The sequence below is a fragment of the Papaver somniferum genome, chromosome 3 (genome assembly GCF_003573695.1).
Source record: "Papaver somniferum cultivar HN1 chromosome 3, ASM357369v1, whole genome shotgun sequence".
Taxonomy (NCBI): Eukaryota; Viridiplantae; Streptophyta; class Magnoliopsida; order Ranunculales; family Papaveraceae; genus Papaver; species Papaver somniferum.
The window spans coordinates 58493007-58509162 of record NC_039360.1 but is presented as its reverse complement, the minus strand read 5'-3'; the positions used below and the strand labels follow the sequence as shown (position 1 = coordinate 58509162).

Sequence of the window (16156 nt, the reverse complement as noted above, 5' to 3'; positions counted from 1 at the left end):
TTGAAGTAAAACAGGCAAGTATTTACATGGAGAGCTATTCTCGGGATTTCTGGTATTTTTTGGAGGATTGCATGAGGCTACAACATGTTTGACTCAATCTTAGACGTATATCAACATGTTTGGAATGTGTCAACAACAATTTAATGCGTGAGAAAGAAAAAAAGGAAAGAAAATATTCACGAGAATATATTTCTTAACTGTCGCCAGATTACAAAAGGGTTTACATAGAGTTGTGGGAGCAAAAAGAATGAGAAAAATCGAGTTATAATAATATTTTTCTGCTACTGCTAGAGGAAGAACACGAATAACAAAAATCTGTTGAAGACTGTCGTTAATTAAACGTTACTTTTTCTTATATAAACGACAGTCGCTTCTCCGAAAGATCTTACTATTCCTTCTGTAATAGTAGGTTTACAACGCTTATATACGTTGTGAATTCCTAGTTTTATTTATTTTCTCTCTTTTTCATCATTTGCAAACACTCTGAGCCATGAATATATGTTTTGAGCGTGTTTCCGACATAAGGAGCTAAACCCCATTGTCGGACGACAGAGGAAGCTATTTTCACAATGAAAAAGTGGTATTTCTTATTTATTTAATGCAATTCTTTATGATTATTTGCTTTGATATAATGATTTTTGTTAAGCAATTGTGATTTTTATTGATGGTATATGTTTAGCTTAGGGCTTTTGATATCCCATACTTTCGATTTACAATTGTTATTTTGAAAATCTACTTGTTGCAATATTTTAGAATCAAATTGATTGTATGAATTGCAAAATTATAATTACTGAATTAAATTACTTTGAAATTTGGTATATAATGGAATCTTAGTCTCGGTATTCTTTTAATCTTGATTTCATCTTTATCTAATTTTTTTTAAAAGGTCTAAAATCAACTTTTACAAGTTTGATCAACGAACTTTTCTTACCACTATTATAATCACATCACGACAATGAAATGAAAAAAAAAGTATATATTAGGACAACAAGAGTCAGCATTGGATAATCAAAAACCAACATTGAATATTTTTGTTTCGAGTATGCCGACTATGGTAAATTCAGAGAAATTTGCTAAAAGTTGGCAGTAGGTACAAATTTCTTATCGGTGTCGAATGGTGTAATGCAACAGTGGGCATACTCAAAATTCAATGGACTATGCCGACAGAAACCAATCTCATATTAGAGAATTGGTACCTCTTTTGGCATGGCTTTCATTAACAAAATCAATGATGATTCCTAACATGCAAAAAAAAAAAGCCTACCGTGGAGTCGGCGTTGAATTCAAATAAAATTTTCTATATCGAATCCACAACCGGCAATGTGTTCATCATATAGTCTATACCGACTATCGCCTGTTATCCTGTAATTGAAATTGAAATCTAATTTTTGATTATAAATCTAAAAAAATCAATCAAAACAATAAAATATTGAATGAAAATCACTCACCTTCTCACGGAGCCATTTTACTGATAGGTTAATCGTTTGGTCCTTTTCATCTTCTTAATTTGCAATTACATGTAATTTGTTTTTGAGATTTTGTTTTTTTTGAAATTATGACGTAGGCTTTTACTTTTGCCAATTATTTTTTCTTTTTTCTAACCTCGTTGATCCTGCAATTGGTTGTTTTTTTTCCTTAAATGGGATCAAGGTTATTGTTATCTCACCGAGAGGTAACTTGGAATTTTCCTTGCTCCAAAAGATATTTTTTATCGCACTCAATGAAGTCAATTTCGATTGAGATGACCGAAATCTCATTGAGATTCTCGGTCTCGGTCCATAACCGAGACGAGTATTTCAATCCCGGCAAGACAAGACCCAACCAAGAAGCCCGCTAAGACCCCTGAGACTTCGTTGAGACAGTCGATATCTCACTAAAACAAGCTAGCGAGTAGAAAGGCAATATGAAAATTTCATTACGAAAATCAGAATGATCTATAACATATTCACTTTCTGTGAAATTGTAAATCATATTACGATAGAGGAATTCAAGTCAGTTTAAAATCTTAATTCCTTTGCCAACTAACAAACAAAATCTAGAGCTTATGCCTCCCAAATATCAGGACTTTGATTTTTATTTCCTACGAAAGATAAGTTTTTTAGGTCCAAATAGTTGGTGAGCTTGAAGTCCTTATAAGTGCAAAAGAGAAAACAATTAGTGGAACTATTCTCCTTATCACGATAATAAATGTTTTATTTCTTAGAGAAAAATGATACTTCCAAAAAGGTTAAGAGGTTTAGGTTTGAAACAATTAGCTCATTACAACTCAGCGATGCTAGCAAAATTAGCTTGGGAAAGAGTAAATATTTTTCTTTTTATGATTTAAAGTAAGATCCTCCTTCAGCCATTAAAAATTTTAGTTGGATTTGACAGAGATTAACTCATGGTATCCAAGTTATTCAACATGGTAAATGACATGTGGCGAATAGTGATTCCATCAATATATGGGATTCCGAGTGAAATTACAACATTATATAAACGGGATGATCATATACTAATAATCTTCAATGGGTTTCTAAGCTTATATATTCAGATACATCACAATGAAATCTATCTCTTTTATGCTAGCTTTTTCTCATCTCTTGAGTTTTATATCAACAGTTACATCCAGAAAACATTTTAGTATGACCTATAAATTCAACTGGTAACTTCATCACTACTTATACCTGCCATCACTTGTGTCATATTATAAGTTCACCACTAACCCCCTTCTTCTTCCAAAACCTTTTTTTGGTTAGTTTTGGAAACTAAAAATACCTTAAAAGTTGCAAATCCTTTTCTGGAAACTCATTCGTAATGCAATCCCTGTCAGAGGTAACTTATGTCAAATTCGTAATACACATCACTTACAAGATATGAATACCTTTTCTTCAGTGGCCCTTTTGTCAAAGCTATATGGAGAGCCTGTCTGCCCCAGCATTATCATTACATTCAATAGCATTGTACTCTTCATAAATGAATTGTTTCATGGACTTCTTCGGCTTCTGCTATTAATTTTAGTCTAGATTATCCTTCGATTTGTGGTTTCACAAAAACAAGTTGGCATATTTGTAAGTATAGATGCCAAGTGATCTTTCAGCATGCAACTGTTAATCGTAATTCTATTCTACTCCAACTTTTTAAGTATTTAGCTAATATTGCATTTTCTTCTTGTGACGAAAAGTCCCAAGAAACGGCATTGAACTCCTCCACTAGCAGATGTTTTAAAAGTTATCGTAGATGTTTTTTTGGAAAATCTTTCTCTCTAGTCGGTATTGCAATGTTAACAAGAAACTCTGCATGGACATATGTCGCAGAAAAGGGAGTTCTTAGGGAAGTAGTTTATGCTCATCGAGATGAAACTTGGCTTAGCTAGAAGCTAGTAAGTGGGCTAAACCTCCAAATTGGAATCAAGTGATCTTTGACTGTAAAAGTCTAGTTCTGTCTATCAATACTGGTTTGGCTCCACCTTGGCAATCTGGATCTCCGTTAAAATGTGTGGTCACTTGTGTAAACAACGATGTAACTGGAAGTGTACTTATGTTCCTAAAGTGTGCAATAAAACATCCGATATTCTTGCCAAATCTGTCTGTGCTTTATGTAATGTTGGAGAATGGTGACATGTGCCCCCAGATTATCTACTAGTAAATCTGACTAAAAATTTATATCAAACCTAATGTTTAGTATTATTTTCTTTTGCCAGTAAAAAATAAAATAATAAAGAAGCCGATCATTAGTTATAGCGCGTTTGGGAACACATTCAGAAGTTGTTTTTTTATTTTTGGAAACAAAAAAGTCAAAAGTTAGTTTGGGAAACAATTTCAGAATGACTTCCAAAAACAGAAAAATTAATTTTTTGTGAAACAAAATGTTTTTGCTTCCGACTTCTGCTTCCGACTTCTACTTCTGAAGAAGCCGAAATGAGAAACATATTTATATCCAAACACGCTATTAGGCTTTTGTTGGTTCCCACCACAGGATTGAAAACTCTAAAATTCAGTTGTCAAAACAAAAAATCCTTAGGGTAGTGCCAACTGCCAAACCAGGAGTCATTTGTGAGAATTTTGGGCACCCACACAGTCACTCTCCGACCGCACAAGATACCACGTCCAGCAGGACGGTCCAAGACCAAGGGCCATCGAGAAAATTTAAGATTTGAAATACGGAAAAGCGAACATCTTTCGATCAATTAAAAAGAAAGTTGGGTTGGGATCAGACTAGGTTCCCGCCTACTGGAAACGAGGGGGAAACGAAGTTAAACCCCACTGGTAATTATCTCCCAAATCCAACACAAAACCCTCGTGGACTTATTTTTCCTCTGAAGCAATGGAGGCAGTGGTGATTGATGCCGGCTCAAAGCTACTCAAAGCAGGTTTCGCACTTCCAGATCAAGCTCCCACCATGGTTCTCTCTCTCTCTCTAACCTCTTTTGAACTTTCCCAGTTCTTTTTTAAAGGAAGATAACGATTTTAACTTATGAGTTACATTTCTTTGTTAAAGTTAGAAAAAGGTAACCCTAGAAAATTAGGTCTATTAAGTGCAGGTGCAATTTAAATGTTTCTAGGTCTCGCTTGTGAATTTAGGGATATTAGGATGTGGCGAAACATTTTCTAGTTCAACTATTGTTTACAGTCTTGCATATTGTTTAGATAAGGAGTTACTCTTGCAACTCTGTTCTTGTAGATTTTTGTCTCCTTTTGTAAACCCAATTTTGGATTCAATTTGATCTCCTGGATACGCATATAGACTTATTGTAATGGTGTGTAAACCTTGACTCATGTATATTGCTAGAATCCTGAGTAACTGGTGGACTGAAAATCAAACTAAGAACATGGATAGTTTCCAAAGAGCAAGTCTTAAAGTCACCCACTTACACGAATTTGGAGTTGGCCGTTTTAGTTGCATTTTGGTTGTCTTGTCTTGGTTTTGGAAAAAAGATCTGGTATTGGAATACGAGTAATTTTGACATGGCCAGCAATATTGCTGGGAATTGCTTCCCTTAGGTGTTGACCAAGAATATTAGCACGCTAACGAGTCTGACTAGAGCAGCATTTTCAACATCATGAGTCAGGGAAGGTTGCTGAGGGCGAATGAGTGATGTTTAGAAGTTTCGATTGAATCAGCAAATGGGGTGTAGATGTCAACTAGGTTTTGGACCTGTTTGTGGTGTGACTCGGAGAAATCTTGCTGCTCAGAAACTATTGGAGAAAGTCTTAAGAAGAGACCCAGGATAGGACACTTGAGGAGAAAAATATATGGACATCAACATAAGTAAAAAGACCACATTCCCATTTTATCACCGCAGGGTATCTTTGACTTGTCCAGAACTTCCATTGTCATTTAGTAAATAATGACTAACATGTTGATGAAGTTGTATCTGAAGCTTTTTTTTGTAGAAAAATGATTTTGCCATACTGCTTGCAAACTGGGTATTTGATTCAATGAGTGTCAATGTGTCATATACCTGGGCCTAGTAATTATTTGTTAGGAAGAAAAATATTGATCACGAGAGTCGGTGGGGAACCTTGATCGGCGTAATTTGAGAGTGGTTTTAAATGCGGTTGTGTAGTTAACCTACAATGTTAACAAGACTTTTAAGGTGTTTATAGTTGGGAAAAACTGATGGTTTTCTGTTAACTTCAATTAGGACAGCCTCCATCAAATATCGCACTTTTGGGATGTGTCCATCTACAAATTGATTCTTTCTGTGTCTGTCTGTATGTGAAGCAGTACTTCTGTTATCTACAGCTCTAAAATTACTGCATCCTTTTTCACCCTCCCGAACTTCAGTTCCTCTGATAGAGCACTGTCTTTTGGTTACATTATCGTGTAAAGCTGTTCATTGAATACCATTTTCTAATACTTGCTGAATGTTATACAGATAATCCCTACTCAAATGAAACATATGCCTGAAGATGGCGTATTAAGTGATATTCCTGTTGTGGACGATGTCACAATTGATCCAGTAGTGAGGGGTTTTATTCGGGACTGGGATGCTATGGAAGACTTGCTACACCATGTTCTTTATACTGGTCTTGGGTGGGAGATTGGAAATGAGGGACAGGTTTTGTTTACAGATCCGCTTTTAACACCAAAGGTTAGCAAGTCTTATCCTTCCTTTGTTCGGGTTTATCTAAGGAATGTTTGGTCTTTGTTAGTTCCAGGGACTTGATTCTTTTTTCGTTTGCTTTAAAAAGAAAATGCTAATACATGTGACAGCAGTTGTGCACAGCCAAATGTACGCGTAGCAGCAGTAGTGATTGATCTGATCTAGGACTACCAACTAATTTTTATGGGTTTCTTCAAAGTTAATACTCGCAGTCGAACAGATAGGACAAAAGTTTGGAACAATACGACCCAGATAATCGAGTCTAGGTTAAAACTTAACACTCTTTCTTATAAATGCTAAGAAAATAATAAAATTCTGCCTTCTGAGACTCACTTATGTGCTAGAAAGAATTGCGAAGAAAAGAAACACAAAACGAAGAACTGAAACTCCCTCCTAAAGAATCAAAACTAGTGAAACTTCCTACATAGAAAAAATTACTGAAGGAGCACAGTATGCCCTGCATCTGTTGTAAACACGGGCAATCATTTAAATGTCCTAGTAGGAACATTGAGCATGCAATATGCTAAGAATTGCCATCAGGTAGGATGATCATCGATTGAGTTGCACCTGCACTTTTTCGTATTGTCGTAGGAATCATTAGGCAAATATGTTCATTGGACATTGAAATATTTTATTGATGGATTCTTGCGGGTTAGGTTCCATAATGTTTGACCCCCAGAGCTTCAGTGAGCACAATTAAGATAAGATGTCAGAGGAAAATTCATGGTGCCTTTATATTTTATTTGTTTCGTGCTGTGGAAATAAATCATATAAACCTGTGTAACAATGATACCAGTAAGAGTGTGGATACGGGGTCTTCAAACAGCGGGAAAATCAACAAGTATACATGAGTTTTATATTGATTAAACAACATGACTCCATCTATATAACAATGATACAAGCTAAATTAATGTACTTTCATTCTTGTAGTAGATTGAAATGACGACATCCATGCTTAGATTGAAGAAAAAACACCCATGTGTCTTCTTCTTGTTTTTCATTCATTTTCCTTCTATTAAATCATGCTTTGTAGAACTAAATTGCAAATATATTAAACTCTAACGGCTAGCAACGCTGGTGTCATGTCCACGGATCTCTGATATGAGTATGTCTCTGTGAATCCACTTTGAAACACAAAGTGTCATTGTTAGACATATCCAAACTAATCAAAGGACTATATCCACTAAATAGGGCAGCTTGGTAGACTCATTTTTCTTTTAGAGAACTTATGCTCTTGCCAAAGCTATTTAAAAATTAAGGTAGTCTAATACTTGCAAACAATCTAATCTGGACGGCCAGGCAACTGGGAAGAGTAAGGGAAAAACTAATTAATCCTAGGAATTTAATTATGGTCCATGGTAACATTCGAATTTCTAATATAGTTGTAGGTTAGACAGGTTTATGTTGTTTTTCTAATGATTATAATACATGCGAGTACTTACTGCAATTTTCTTGCTGGTAAAAAGCTTGCTTTCTATATGTTCATCAGTAGATTCACACCCCGAAATGTTTTGCTTACTTTTACTTATAGGCTCTGAGAGAACGCTTGGTGCAATTGATGTTTGAAACATTTAATATCTCGGGCTTTTATGCATCTGAACAAGCAGTGCTATCACTCTATGCGCTGGGACGCATTTCTGGTTGCACCGTTGATATTGGGCATGGGAAGATAGGTAAGAGCTCATTTCGAATTGGAACTTGTAATGGTGTACAACTAAGCAAATATGTTTCCTTAACTTTCATACTTGAGTTCGGCTATCGAGTTAATGATCACAAGTTAGCTTCAATGATAGGCCGGGATAGCTCTTTGATGCACATTTGACTGTTTTGAGGAAGAAAATATGGAAAAGTCTTAATTTGGGTCCTGATAAGATTGGGAAGGAACTGCCACTATATTTTGTGAATTTTTTTAAATTATCCTAACATTAGAGAAAAACACACCAGAAAAAAGGGTACCTCAGAAAACAGTGAAAGTAGCCAAGTTCTTGACCATTGGGGCTCTTAGTTCAGGGTTTTCGAAACATAATTATACCAGGGTTTAGCTTTGAAGTGCTTGAAGGTCAAGTGCCTTTTTATCATGTTTTTACCTCTTAAAAACTGTAGTAGCTACTCTGCGTTTTTTGTTTCCGTAGGTGTCTTTAGTTTGATCTTAGGTTCCCCTCTTTTAAATTAGTATACAATCTCCATTGTTTGTAGTTTTATTCTCTCAAAATATTCGTTGTTTTTTGCTGTAATTGTCTTGCAAAATTCCTTGTTGAACTTACTTGGTCTTTTCCTCTCATGATTGACCATTATAACTGAAATATCGATTTTTCATCTTTTTGTTCTGAACTCCAATTCATTATCAATGTATTGTGGATAACAGTAAGATACATCTCTAGTATTGAATACAATAGGTAACCAATCTTGTTGATCGATTAATATTGTAAAAGATGCTGGCCGTTTGTGTTTCAGTAGCTAATTGGAGTAACCTTTACCATACTGCCTATTAGATTAATATCTGTGGAAATATTAAGCAGATTTACCGCTGGGTGAGCTGATAGTTTTGTGCTACACAATTTGTTTTTCTTTTTACCAGATATTGCACCAGTGTGTGAAGGTGCAGTTCAACATATTGCCTCGAAAAGATTTGAGATTGGGGGTATTGACTTGACTAATTTACTTGCCAAGGAGCTTCAAAAATCAAATCCTGGGACAAATATCTCTCTTTCTGATCTTGAAAGGCTAAAAGAGCTATATGCATGTTGCGCGGAAGATCAAGCTGCTTACGAGGGAACCCAGAAGTCATGCCAGAGGGAAAAGCATACGCTTCCAGATGGACAGGTTTGCTAATGATAATTTCTTTTTTATAGCATTAAGACAAAAATATAAAAGATGGGGAAAGCGACATCCAACTGAATATACTAGTATGAAATACTTTATATTAACACATTTAAGTTTTATTGAATTTCAAATTGTTCACACATGCATCGCGAATCTAGAAACTTGTTGCTGTTATGTCAGACAATCCCAGGCAGAACAGTCCATTTCTGTGTTTCTCAAGCTCTTTTAAACTTCATTTGATTGATTCTTTTGATTTACATAAAAGATTGGGACATTCTGCATCAGTCTGCTGAAACAGTTAGATCGTTCTTAAACATACATGCGTAATTCAAACTGTGCCACTTCGTAACACAATAATATTATAAGCATTTGTACTCCTATAACTGCAGTAATTGAATGAAACCTTTCAAATGTTAAACCAAGGGGCAGTTATCTGGGTTTCACCAATACCGCCATGGGTGTCTGACACAGCGGCGTGTCCGCGTGTCCAATACGGCAATTCTGAAAAACTATAATACGGGGACACCGCGGTATATGTTGAAGTACCGTCAATTTTTAAGATATATATAGAAATGTAAACGAGAAAACCACACAACTGTATTTGTTTTGCACTTGTTTACAATTGCACAAGTGTATTTCTGCTAACACATGCATGTTTTCGACTATAATCTTCCTTAGAGGTAGGTGACCTTTAGTTCTCAGTTGTTTCCTAGTTTATAGTAAGATAGAAGTATTTTAGGTGTGTCCGAGTATGTGTGGCTGTGTCCATACGGGGACACACGATACGGGGATCCCCAAGAAGCTGGTAATGTTAGCATTTTGATTGAATCTAATATCCTTTTGCTTAAGGATGTAGTTACATCTTTTTTTTGTAGAGTACCTTGGCCTTTCCGACTTTAAATCTTAAGGAGTGGAGAGTTTTGACTAGTGGAGAGGGAGGAAAGTGGGGAGTAACGTTAAGAAAGAGAGTATCATTGGAGGCATGTTCTGAGCCAAGAGAAATGAGTGAGACAAATACTGGAATCTAAAAAATACACATTTTGAATCATCAAAAATGTAAAATTCAGTATAACTGTAGAGAATGAAGGATAACTATTGGAGGTATCCATGTGGGAGTTGCTTGTGTTAATAATTGTGCCGAAGATTTACTGTTACAGGGTTGGGTTATTGTTTCACAAAAAAAAAAAAAAATATCGTTGATCAATGAGCCAATGTAGAACGTTAATATAGTTCTTTTCACCGCAGCCTGTCTTTGTTTGTGTGAAAATTTATTAACTCATTTTAATGGTTTAGGTGATAACCATAGAGAAAGAAAGGTATACTGTTGGCGAGGCTCTATTCCAACCATCTATATTAGGATTGGAGGAGCATGGGATTGTTGAGCAGCTTGTCCGTTGTATCTCAAATGTATCTTCTGAAAACCACCGTCAGCTATTGGAAAGCACAGTAGTTTGTGGTGGCACTGCGTCTATGATTGGTATGTACTTCTTTAACTTCACCTGATTGCATAAACACAGCACGTTTATTGCTTCAGGTATTGGCCTCTGTTGAATGGGTTTTTTCAAGTTCGTAAAATTTCATGGAAAAATTCATGCACTGTAGGTTCTATGATCAGTTTCTGTTGAAATTATTAACATCGTCTATTGGTCCTATAGATGGCTTTATTGATTTTATTAACATATATCATGCGCAATATACATGTGAGGAGTTTCGGTGTGCTTTCACATAGGAGTGTGTTAAACATCATAGGTGCTTTATCAGTATGTAGATTTGAGTAAATTAGAATAGCTCAGCCTTGTGGACTGATGTTTTTTTGTGCTGCTCTATTGTCTAGGCTTTGAAGAGAGGTTCCAAAAAGAAGCTAATCTCTGCTCTTCAGCTATTCGACCTACTCTTGTTAAGGTATCGTTGTTGTCGAATCCAATCTATTAATATTTTAAGATTCTTAGCTTCCCAACCTTCGAATGCAGTACATTTTTTGTGTTATTTTATAAATAGTTGGTATAAATTGCAAAACCCCAATATTTTGCTTAATGGGTTAATTTTGTCTCCCCATCTCTTTCTTTATATAGTAGTAATTTCATATGTGGAATTTGCGTTGTCAACAATGAACAGGCTCCGGAGTACATGCCTGAGAACATGGCGAAGAATTCAGCGTGGATGGGAGGTGCCATACTTGCCAAAGTAGTCTTCCCTCAAAACCAACATGTTACCAAAGCCGACTATGATGAAACTGGACCATCTATTGTTCATAGGAAGTGCTTGTAAATTATTTGTCTATCCATCCTTGCTTCCTAGGGAGGGTAAGGAGCTAAGTAGGTATCGTCAAAGTCGAATATCAATTAACAAACTTTTATATCAGTTAGATGAGAAAAGTATTTGTTCCAGTTTAACCACTAGGATTTTCACCAGAGAACAAGGCCTTTTCAGTTGGAGACATGTCATACATATACATGTGTTATGTTGTAAAATATATTAGACGGTTGAAGTGTTTTGTTCCATGGTAAATTTCAGTATTTATGCATGATTAGTCAAGCTTAATGTCACTCAGATATAAAAGCAATTAACAACCATTTCTTAAAAATTTCAGAAGCTATGACACTATCTCCTACTTTATTTGAACAAGCAAAAAGTTTTATCTAAATCTTTGAAGCGTTGTTGATGACTAAAGGAAGAACAGTTACAATATCATCACCATCATATCTGTTTCTACTACTGCCCTCTCAACCGCTCCATAAGGGTTTCTGACTGATTAACAAATAGTACTGTATTTTTTATTAGATGCATCTGCGCCCTCTTTTTTCAAATTCCCATAACAGAATTGCATCTTTGGTCGAAACTTTCTTCTCATACAGTTCCTGCAAAATTCTATCAAACGCCGGAGCATAATCTTGGGCAAACTCTAAGCAGATCTCTTCAAATTTCAGTATGATCTCAAAGTGCACATCTGTGGAGGGTCCGTAATGTTGCAAAAGTTCCTGCCATGTTGTGATTACGCTGACAGCATTCCTTAACGGTTTATCTTTGCTGGAGTTTCTAATGCCAATTTGATCACTGCCCAAACAATTGCCCCAGCACTATCCAGTGGTGTCATATTGCACGCTAATCTTAGTACAGTCACATCTAATATTAAACATTGTTGGTCCACACCTTCGTGAACTGCCCTGAGGAAACTTGCTTCTCAGGGTGTAGGGATTTTGTTCTGAAAGGTGCCCTTGGCCATGGACCAGCCTAATTCATCTATGTCAAATACAGGTCAAAACTTTGACAAATAAAGCTGACAAAGTGGTTCACTCTACTTTTTGGTTGTGTTACTAGTCTCAGTTGAGCTGTTATAGAAGTCCCCGATTTCTCCTATGGGACTTTTTTTTTAAAAACTGGTGGGTGAGACTTCTGGGTGGATGAAAACTTATTGATCTGAGTTGTGGTTGAACTGAAATCATGAAAGGTGATAATGTAAATAGCATAGCCGCATAGGTAGCTAAGCCATGTCAAATGCGCATTTATACCAGACAAGACTTCTTTTTCGATCAGCGAAAATTAATAAAAACAGCAGCCATAATTTCTTTAATAATAGATTTTATTTCATCAGTAGTACTCATCTAGCTCATAGACTACACAGTCTAGTCTCTCTCTCTCTTTCTCTCCTAGTAGTGGGGATTGATTCATTTTATAGCTACTCTTCTTAAGTCTTAATCCGTAAAACATAGTGCAGCAGCATGTCTCAGCTTGCAAATGGAAACATACTATTGTAAAATAGATTACATAGCGTTGATAGCAATCTTCATGTTGGATTCACAGTGACCAACGAAGTTGCAGATGAAGTAATTTGCACCCTTCTGGAGCTTGATCTGATCTTTCCCTGACCTGAACACTTGTGCACCCTTTGGAGTCTTGCATGATCTGTATCCCAACGCGTTTACCCGAACTACGTTGTGGGCTTGAGGGCTGTAGTTGAATACTGCATCAAACACAAACAGAATGTCAGGTTAGTAACATCCAGATCAACTACAGTGGACTACTTCACTGAAAGTTTGGTACAAGGAAGGTCATTTTCGGAAGTTTTGGACAAAAAATTTCACTAAAATCTGATAGAGGCCGATTTTACAGTGAATTACCAACTTTAGTAGCAATACAAACCAACGACAATGACTATTTTGGAAGAAAAAAAATCTGCATGTAAAAAAAGAATCAAGACTGAGAGGATGAGTTCAGTTACCGAGTACATCACCGGCCCTGAAACGCTTGCCTGCAGGCCATTTAGCGGTGTTAAATGTCCAACCACCAGCACCACCGACGGTGTAGGTGACAGATTGAACCATCTCAGTTTGGAGCACCAATAGACAGAGAATCAAAACTGAAACTGTTGCAGCACTGCCTCTTCCCATGGCCATGATGAATACTAGTTAGAGTAATGCTGCCGGACTGTGTGTGTAGTGAGTGAGATCTTGGTGATGGTAATAATTGAATGGGATGAAGTAAAGGAGTGAGAGTGTGGGGTTTTATAGGCACAGGGTGTGTCACTGAATGCAGTTACGAATCCATTAAAGCGTTCTCGTGGTGGAACCCAATCCTCTTTGTTTTTGTATAGAGGAGGGTCAGGGAGCAGGTCATATTTGACCATGTCTCGTTATTATGGCGCTCATAATGAGGACTGAGGAGGTTACTATTTTTCAAAATAGAGTCATCAAATGAAGTGGGAATGATTATGATTAAAACGGGTAATTTAGGTTTTCCAACTTTTTTTTCTTCATGTATTCCGTTCTCGGCCATTGGACTTACTCAAATTGTGAAAATTTTCTTACCAAAAAAATAAAATAAATTGTAAATTTTTTATTCTTTTCCTTTTCTGGAAACATATTGAAAATTAGTTATTTTATTTTAGATCATGTATAATTCTCCGAGTTTGTTTTAGTTTATTTTATCGTCTAGATTAGCTTTAACAGCTTCTCTAATGAGATATGTGTGAGAGTAAATGTCCAGATTCACATAAAATATACATCCATTTTCTCTGATAGCCTATTTGGAGATGCGCTAAAGAATAATTTTACAGAAAAATTAGTTTGGTGATAGTGATTCCATTTCAAAACGACTTGTTGAAGTAAAAAAATTATTTTTTCGTGAAACAAAATGTTTTATGTTTGTAAATAACTTAATATCTTTCAATTAACATTTGACAGAAGAGGTTTTAGTTGGTAGCCGAGCAACTAGCTGAGCACCAACCCCTTTTTGAATAACAACACCTAATCTGTGAAAAATAAAACTACCAAAACCACTACCAGCGTCATGACTAACTAAACAATTTTTCAAACACTTGAAAAAACAAACAGTATCATCACTAAGTTCCCCCAAGGTGGTAAAGGCCAGCACACCTAAACCATAGCCATGCGAAGTGCAAATATTCAAATATTTAGAACGTTTACGCGAGATTGCTTTTGAGATAGCCTGGCCTGGGACAAAAGACCGAACACCATCTCCAGTAAAGGGGGAGACTCCTGTGACATCCATACACACATCTTGTCCGTTTTCCCAGTTGAGAACAAGGATATCTGTTGAACGTAAATCTTTATTATTCTCAGACAAAAAGCCCAAGGCAACTTCCTTGCGAGCATGGACACCAGCTTTGAAAGAAATATTCGCAATTACATCACGTACCAAGTCGTGGCGAAACTTCAGACCAACATCATTAGCACAATGAAACGCGTGATCACCAAATATATCCATAGGCTTATTGCAACAAGAGCACAAACCATCCTCAACAAATAAAGGGATACCAAGACGATAACAAATTACTGCTCTAAACTGTCTGGGGCCAAGACATTGATCTAGACCACTGATCGGAACAGACAAAAGGTAGTCTTGAGCGTGTTTGTAAATTTACCTCTAGAAAAGCAATATTCTTACATCTAATATCCAAACACCCTACAAATATCTTTCCCGGGTGCAAACTTCTTAAAATCTTAAAACAAAAAAGATAACCAAAATCAAACTTTTTTTTTATCAGATTCAAACTTGACGTCTACGTTCTGAGAAAAATAAATAAAAAAACACCACTTGTCCTTTTGATGGAAAGTGACCTTGTCCAAGTCCCGTGGAAGACATTCTAAGAAGAAGACGGAATTTGAGTTGTGATTCCGGTGAATCGTTGTATCATTTCAGTCGTTTTGAATCGTAACCACATGGTTTGTTTGTTTTTTTCTCTTTTATATAAAGTGTGTAATAAATGTATGATCTCAAGTGGGTGAGAGTACAGGGAAGAAAAGTCCTGCCACTAGCCTCAGTACTGCTACAAACTTGCAAGTAAATTATTCTGAATCGGGACCAAAAGACTTGCAAAGAAAAGAAATGGCCCGTGACACTTACGATCAAAGATTTTGTAACAAATGTGGAGTAGAGTTGATAGGGCACATTAATGACTAATTATTAGATTAGAGAAAAAGAAAAAGGGGAAGAATGATAATTTACTACTCGTAATGGGTGTTGGTGAAACAGTACTGGCCAGCAAAGTCTTCACAAATGGGATGTTAAAAAGTCCTCAATTTGGATGCTAAATGCAAACCTACCTAGATCACTTAGGTCATCAATCGTCACGTATCACGTATCAGTCACAACCAAGAAATCAAGATTTTGGTTTCACGTTCTATGTTGGCCTGGTCTGTGCGTCTAAAATCGTCACGTGTTTGCGTTGGACTCGAGTCGAACGCTCCGGCGCACGTGTTTCATGTCAGACACATGACGATATCAAATGCATATGTCATGTACAATTTTAGCACAAATGTGTGTTAAAAATGTCTAGATTTTGTGTATGTATTATTTCATTAGTATATATATTTATTCTTATACAAATTTGTCATATCAACAATTTATTAGCATTGTTTATAATATATATTCCCTCCGTTTTTTTTTAATATGCCGGTTTTCTAAAATAAATGTTTCAAAAAATAGACTGGTTTCCTAATTGGGAAAGTCAAATGTTACTTTAGTTTTCGGGGACCGTTTTTCTCTTAACTTCTTTTGATGAGAAGTGTCATGTGGACCATTTCACTATACTTCTTTTGCTGACAAGTGTCATGGGGACCATTTCACTTCACTTCTTTTATTGACAAGTGTCATGAGGACCACTTTCAATGATTAGTTCTATTAATTTCCTTAATTTTCTCTAAAAACAAAACCGACCTATTAAAAAGAAACGGAGGGAGTACATTTTAGTGGAAAATATCACTAATTTCATAACGTGTTTGCGTC

The 16156-nt window shown here is 36.1% G+C and overlaps 2 protein-coding genes across 2 annotated transcripts; one reads left to right on the top strand and one right to left on the bottom strand.

Moving 5' to 3' along the window:
- The first annotated feature begins 4151 nt into the window (after nt 1-4151).
- Nucleotides 4152-11457, top strand: LOC113356240 (actin-related protein 7-like). Its single transcript, XM_026599315.1, has 7 exons — nt 4152-4383; nt 5861-6076; nt 7620-7761; nt 8667-8911; nt 10205-10388; nt 10746-10813; nt 11027-11457. The coding sequence occupies exons 1-7, from the start codon at nt 4306-4308 to the stop codon at nt 11177-11179; spliced, it is 1086 nt and encodes a 361-aa protein (XP_026455100.1). The 5' UTR covers nt 4152-4305; the 3' UTR covers nt 11180-11457.
- A 1013-nt stretch (nt 11458-12470) lies between these two features.
- Nucleotides 12471-13405, bottom strand: LOC113361288 (basic blue protein-like). Its single transcript, XM_026604576.1, has 2 exons — nt 13131-13405; nt 12471-12872 (listed from the first exon to the last, which is right to left on the bottom strand). The coding sequence occupies exons 1-2, from the start codon at nt 13303-13305 to the stop codon at nt 12673-12675; spliced, it is 375 nt and encodes a 124-aa protein (XP_026460361.1). The 5' UTR covers nt 13306-13405; the 3' UTR covers nt 12471-12672.
- Nucleotides 13406-16156: the final 2751 nt, after the last annotated feature.